At 35.1% G+C, this 7399-nt stretch overlaps 1 protein-coding gene across 1 annotated transcript; it reads left to right on the top strand.

Moving 5' to 3' along the window:
- Positions 1 to 408: 408 nt before the first annotated feature.
- On the top strand, positions 409 to 4510 carry LOC133853737 (uncharacterized). Its single transcript, XM_062289758.1, has 7 exons — positions 409 to 556; positions 901 to 955; positions 1366 to 1423; positions 1895 to 1989; positions 2125 to 2228; positions 2415 to 2543; positions 3268 to 4510. Exons 1-7 carry the CDS (start codon positions 426 to 428, stop codon positions 4508 to 4510), a joined length of 1815 nt encoding a protein of 604 aa, XP_062145742.1. The 5' UTR covers positions 409 to 425.
- The last annotated feature ends 2889 nt before the right edge of the window (positions 4511 to 7399 follow it).

Here is a 7399-nt window from a genome sequence, read left to right as displayed (position 1 = left end):
TAGAAGCTTCTTCTCTGAGGTTTGTTTGCCTTTTGTGCATGATTGTAATATGCTGTTGAATGCTTTGTGCTTTTTGATCATTGGACTTGGTTATTTCTTTTGTTTTCTGGTTAGAAATTTATTTTTTTTTTTTTTTTTCTGGTTTACTCTGTTTGGTTTCCAAGAAAATGTAGGATAATGAGATAGATTTAAGCTTTCATTTTTTGGTTTTCCGTTATTTGATTGAGACTTGAGGAAATGAATCCTCTGTCCTCAAACGTTCGGTTGAAAGAGAAGTAAACATGTGTTAGTAGGTTTGATTTTCTTTCGGCTTTGGTGTTTTTGCTTTCCCGGAATCGAAACAGAATGTGTTTTGCATTGGTTTGCTGGATAATTTCTGCTTAATTTTGCAAATGTGGTCAGGTAAATGATTTAGGAGAAAGATCATGGTAAAGGTTAAGAAGGTGAAGGAGGAGTGTTCTGTAGATTCAGCTATAGAAGTTAGAGTCGCTGCGTGTTCTTCATTATCATATGGCAATTGTGATACCCCTGTTCTGAGAAGAAGCTCTGTTCTAGGGTATGTGGTTCTTTTCCAATTGATAAAATTCATATGGGTATTTGTTGCATTCACAATGATAAATACTAAATGTTGCCCTAGCCTACGTGGTAAAGCCACAACATAGCGGTACCAGAAGCAATGGTTCAAAGCTTTGCAAGTGTTAGCGGTGCATGCCATGGCCTCTGTCACCTATGGTTTCCGTGCGTATGTGAGAGAGGCCTTGACTCATCCACTGGTTACACGGGATACCGTCTTACTTTTTGGGTCTCTAGCGTCTAACTAATTCCCCAACAGAAGAAAACATCAACTGTTGTACTTTTGTTTTATGCATTATGATGATGTGGGCTGTTGTGTAATTGAAGGAGGCCGATTGGTCCAACAAGACGTTCAAGGAAAGGAGGCTGGACAGAGAAAGAGGTCAGTCACTGGAAATTCTAGTTTAATTTTCTATTTTGGAATGGAAAATATACTGTTATAAGTTACCAATAGCTAATTAAACTTTGCACTATTACTTGGATAATGTTGAATTAGGGCTTGCGCTACTACTTGGAGGAACTGTAATGCAATGTTAGCCTGTTCATAAGACATTGCTAGTAGTTTGCAGAGCAAACAAGCCACATTATTGAATTGTGTAACATGTTGTGTCTTTGATTCTTTTTTTTCCTGAATTTCTCTAGAAATATAGTTTCATCTGTTTGGAATTCAGGAAAGTTGGCACTTAATAGTTTTGATAAATGCACTTAATCTCAACATTGGTCTAAGCTCTCTCTCTAGAATTTGCAGCTTTCACAGTTTTCTAACTTAAATTCACAACTTGTGATGGACAGGATATTGTTTTACGTGAAGTAGTCAAAGAATACAACGGGAAGAATTGGAAGCAAATAGGTACTGGCAAGACAAGTTTTTTCCTTGCTTTCAACTTTGTGCTTTTAGTCTTCTAAGGGGACTATCTACTATTTGTTTTCTGATATCCACCATTGAACTTTTATCTTTGAGGAGGAATGTTTTAAGATCTAGTCATGACTGGCCATTCCTCTGGTTTCAGTTGGTTTGATCTGTTCATGATCCTGAATGCTCTGGATATTAGTGGCACTAATGGTTTGGCGATCCTCCGGCTGAAATTATTTGTTTCATTATTGGATAGTTGCTATGAGGGCTAATCTCAACGTGAAAAATGTTCTTCATTAATCTTCAGTTTGCAGGAATTTCCTTGATGCATACTATTATTGAAAAAATCGCTATCATTTTTCATTTTTTTTGTATTATTCTTTGGATCATTGGATATATATATAATACATAAGTTGTCCATTGCCTTATGGAAAGCCAATCACTTTATTAGTTCCATTTCTAGTACAGCTGCATATCTCCCTGGGCGGACAGATGTTCAGTGCTTGCACCACTGGCAAAAGGTTTTGAATCCTGAACTTGTAAAGGGATATTGGACAAAGGAGGTAAAAATCAAATAATTTTGCATGTTTTGGTGTCCAGAAGAAATAATGCATTCATTCGTATCTTCAGTATCATGGACATGTGATGGTGGTCCTTCTCTTTTTTTCTTTCTTTCTTTTTTTTTTTGGGACTTTCAGGAAGATGATTGTATAATTGAGTTTGTCAAAAAGCATGGCTGCAAGAGATGGTCTCTTATAGCAAAGTCCTTATCAGGTCGCATAGGCAAGCAATGCCGAGAGAGGTAGGTGCTGTAGTTTTCCAGAGACTAATAAAAAAAACTTCATTATTGTAGAACTCAGTTGAAGTGTCAAAGCAGCTGTCTGTTTCATACTTATCTGCATATGCTTTAACAATCTCGTTTATATGCATTTTGTGTTGTGAAGTATATCAGTTAAGAGAATTTGAAGTTAATAATTTATTTTTCCAGGTGGTACAATCATTTAGACCCAGCAATAAAGAAAGATGCATGGACAGAAGAAGAGGAATCAATTATTGCTTATTACCACCAAATCTATGGTAACAAGTGGGCAGAAATAGCAAGGTTTCTCCCTGGAAGGTATGCATCTAAGATCAATATATAAAGATAGATTATATATGATAGGGTAGTAAGTAGTAACAGTCTTGGAATGCACTATCATTGCAAGAATTTACTGCCAAATGATACCCACTTAGATTGATATGTTGGGCTTTTTGGAGCTTCAAAAGTAAATTCTTTTGGAGTTGTTTTTACAACAAAGAGAAAATAAGCAGCTTATATAGTTCTTTTAGTTCTTTGAATTAAGTCATTGTAGCAAGGACTTTACAAGTTAGCCAGTTTCGGTTAAAAATTGATGGAAGTGTAACTTTTGGTTTCTTGGATATGACACTGTCATTATTTAGGGACTGAGTCGACTGACCAACATAGGCTCCCATCCAAAAAATATGGAGAATGGTGCAGAGAGAAAGTAATAAAATGGATGAGTTATCTTCAGGGTAGGGATCATCACATGATGAACTTCACCTTCTCAGTGCACCAAGCTTTAAAAAAATGATTACACTTTTTTTGCTTTGGTTTATTGTTTGCAAACTGAATACTTATGTGCATTGCTTTGATATTTGCGAGCATATTTTAGTATTGCCTTGTTGAATTGGAAAATGGGAAAAATGCTGCATGTATGTATGCTTTTGTACCATTACATCAAGTTATATGTTTTCTTGCAACTATCAAATAGAGAGATCCATGCCTTTTTATTGGATGCATTATTATCTTCTGATAATTCATATATGCCCAAAATTGGCAGGACTGACAATGCAATTAAGAATCGTTGGAATTGCTCAATGAAGAGGAAACTGGATTCATCCTCAATTGATCGTCGTGAAATGGATATGTACGAAACGATGTCTCCTGATTTCTGCAGTCCTGAAACAAAACCTAGATCTCCTGATTTTTGCAGTTCTAAAACAAAAATTGAATGCAGGAAGGTTGTAGTAGAGAGACGGAGTTTTAATGATCAAAGAATGGGGTTGGAGCATTGTGTTGACACTTGTTCTACGGATTTGGTTCTTGGAAATGCTTATGGAAGAGAGATTTGTTCAATGGCAAAGTCTTCAGCTAACAAGCTTTCAGAAAGAGAGGAAAGTAAACTGTTTGATGCACTAAATGCAACAAATTTTGATGACACGGTTGCTGCTGCAAGTAGTACCTCCACTAGATCTTTGACAGACAATGTTAGCCATGATAAAACACATGGACCCTTATCAGCCCCTTGTTTGGATGCATCTGCTTGCACTAAACCAACTTGGAATCCTGTTGAGGTACTTCCTGTTGGTCACAAAATACTTGATTTTCCTAAAAGGTTAAGGGATTATGCTTCAGGCGTTAAGAATTCGATAGCGGGGAATGAATATGTCAATCTATGTTCAACTTCTTTAACACTGGGATTTGGTGATAACATGGGTCAAGTTGGCAAGAAGAACAGAGTCTATAGGGTTTTGCTACATGCAGTGGATATAAATCACGGTTGCTTGCCTTCTGAGCCACCTCTGCTGAATGATTCGATTAATGCTGTAGAAAATAGTAGATCTCCAAGTACAGATGATCATGTTACGCATCGAAACAGTCCATTTTGCTATTCTACTCCAACTTACCTTGGACGAAGAATGTATGCTAATGGTAGCAGTCCATCATCTGTATTAAGGAACTCGGCAATGACCTTCAAGAATACTCCTTCTATAATAAGGAAAAGGACTTCCTCAGAGACTGGTAATGCCAACCTTCCTGGTGTCACCTGCACACCTGAATTTACAGTCTCATCTATTCAGGACGAACACGATGTCAATAGTACAGACTTCCTAAACACGAAGCATGGTTTACTCTCTTTCTTTCATAGACCTGAAACTTCAGTTGTTGGTTCTCTGGGAAGGTGCCTCGAATATGCATTTGACTTGGAAAAGGATTCTGTCCCTGTTAAATGTGGCAAATTAGTATCTGCAAGTGTGTCTCCAAATATTGATATTGGTGCAAATACAATGCTTACACCGTGAATGGTTGAGTTGAGTAAGTGATTAACTTTCTGTTTAGATTTCTTGGCAATGAAACTGAGCATAAAACATGTATAACAGAGATCTACTTCAATTACAGAGATTTCTCTATTTGATTCTTTCTACATCATATTAGTCTTATCAATTTACATTCTTGTAGGCATGCTTGAGAATGAGAGATGACCTTGGTATGTATTTTAGATCTTGAATTGATGCCTTTATCTTCTTCTGTGGCCCTACATTTAGGTGGCAGAAAAACAAAAACTTTTAGAGATTTGAAAGGCATGCAATGGAAATCTGCGTTTTAAGTTGTTCATCATAATTTCTAGTTCTATCTATATCCTATATGGTTAAGTCATAAAAGAGTTATGTCATGATGCAATTGTGTTCTTTTTCTTGGCAGCGATTTTGTATCTTGTGCGTTCTATAAAAGCTATGACAGGCTTGTGAACTGCATTCAATGGAGAGCAATCGATGTAGAGAGGTATCTATTGCATTTGCTCTTCACTATTCTTATAGTGAATAAGATCTATAAAACCATGCATTTTTCAGAAGTGTCACCTGAAACTATTGTTCTTTTTTATTATTATTAATTATTATATTTTGAATGAGGCTGTCTTCATATTCAATCAAAGGGTAAAACCAAATCAATTTGAATGCTATTATATGTAGAAGCAGATCTATGGCAATCTGACTAGTGCTATAATAAAGCAAAGTGGGCCGGCCTTGACTGATCTATATTCTTCTTAGAATTTTATGTTTGATGATGGCATCTGTACTCCATCAAGCATAGCATTCCTCTTTGACCAACTTTATGCATTTTGCCTTATGTATGAATCTGATGTATGCATACAACACATAATTGTTTATAAAGTCAGATTAGCTCATTCACATGTTTGAAGATTCCATGGAGTATCCTTTATTCCCACTCCCCACCGCTTTCCCCGGAACAAATTGAAAAACAGCTTTTACCACAGTTATGCATTTGCTGAATAATTTTCCTATGTTTCAAGTCTAATTCCCACTTCCACATTCTTAGGATTCAATGGAGGTACTTGAATTACCAACTGGAAAATTATATCTTTTAGGCCTTGATGAAATTCCAACTAAGTCTAGATCACTGATATCACAAATAATATGATTTTATCAATTGATTTCCCATGGATTTTATCTAATCTCTTGCAGGTCATAATTCGAAATACTGTCAGGAAACAATAGGAAGCCGCTGCAAGACAGCATAACCCTTAGATAAAGATATCAGTTCTAGCACTGGAAGATTAATGAAGAGACACTTGGGCTTAACGAAATGGTTCCTCGCCATTTCTCTTGAAATTGAGAGGATCCTAATTCGCCTTTTCGATGGATTTCAATGTAAGCCTAAATCTAATGTGATGATGTGTCCCTTATTCAACTAGCTAGAATCAAAGCATTCTATTGGCTCTTCCAAAATACAAAGCAATTATTGTTTACTGCTTTGTACTTTTGAGTTTGATTTCATGAATCGCTTTGGTTTGATCGGCTGATTTCATGTTCAAGCTATAAATAAAACGCTGAAAGCTATAGCACCAATTTCTGTTTTCATGTTCAAGAAAGTGTTTTAAAACACTTTTTCCCAAAACTATCAATGAACCTTTCAAAACATGAAGGCTAGTTGGCAAAGCCTTTTTAAGATTACTTTTTGCTTTTAAACAAAAAAACAAAAAAACAAAAAAAACAAAAAAACAAAAAAAAAAAAAAAAAAAAAAAGGGAAAAAAAAAAAAAAAGCAAAAGCAAAAACACATTCTAAAAATCATTGTCAAACAAAATAATGTTTTCAAATGTAGGTCCAAAAAAAGAGTTTTTTACATTTATATCACATCAAAATATTTTTTCGAACCAAAACTAAGAAAAAAAAAACATATTTCAAAATCATTAATTATTACACATACCATAACCTTACAAATAGATATAAAAACAGACACTTGGAGAGAAGGAATTAAAAGAAATAATGCCTAAATATGCAAACAGACCACCAATCTTGATATCAAATCTAAAAGAAACAAAATATCATCGGTCCATTTACTATTTTTACTAATAAATTGCTTTTATTAACTTTTCTTGCCGTGTTGGAATTTGAGTGATGATTCGTTGCCACCTTTTGATATAATTTTTCACCACTTTGCTTATGTGGCAAGGTGACCCCCCATCTTATTTTATTTTTAAACAAGATGGTAAAAAGTTGTATTAAAAGGTAACAATAAACCATTACTCTTGAAATTTTCTGATTGATAAATCATACTTCCACGTTTTCAGGGCACATAAAAATAGAAAAAGAGAAATTACACTTACCCTTGAACTTTCAGCCAAATTGTAAGGTATTTCTTAAACTGAAAAAAAAAAAAGTTACAATGCAATTGACCTCTTAAACTATCTATCCCTCATGTTCAGCTAGTCCCATAGAAGTCTTAATTCAGAAATAAATAGTATAGCACACTTGTAGGTTTGGGTAGAGAGCCTATATCGTAAATTAGTCCAATAAAGGTGGTAACATTTATTAGCAACCTAAATTAAAACCTGTTAGATTGTGATCGATAGATAAAGGTGGCTACATGCCTAAGGTAAACCATATTAAATAATTAATATGTTTTATGTTAGTCAACTTATAATATGAATATGGCTAGCTAGAACACTTGTAGGTTTGTCTAAAGCATAAAGGACAAGATTCCTGCTTCTGCTCGGATAATTATATGCCTCTCTCACCGGCCCAGCTTCCCTAACAACTCCTATCCGAGGTGGCTCATCCTAACATGCAGCTCTATTCCCTTCCCCTTACGTTGGGTGTAGACATTCATAAAAAAAAAAATGTCTGGTTCACGTATTAATTACAAGCCGAACTTTTATCTTTTCATCTA

Source organism: Alnus glutinosa, chromosome 13 (genome assembly GCF_958979055.1).
Source record: "Alnus glutinosa chromosome 13, dhAlnGlut1.1, whole genome shotgun sequence".
Classification (NCBI taxonomy): domain Eukaryota; kingdom Viridiplantae; phylum Streptophyta; class Magnoliopsida; order Fagales; family Betulaceae; genus Alnus; species Alnus glutinosa.
Note: the sequence above shows the minus strand (reverse complement) of the source record. Positions and strands in the feature narration are given on the sequence as shown.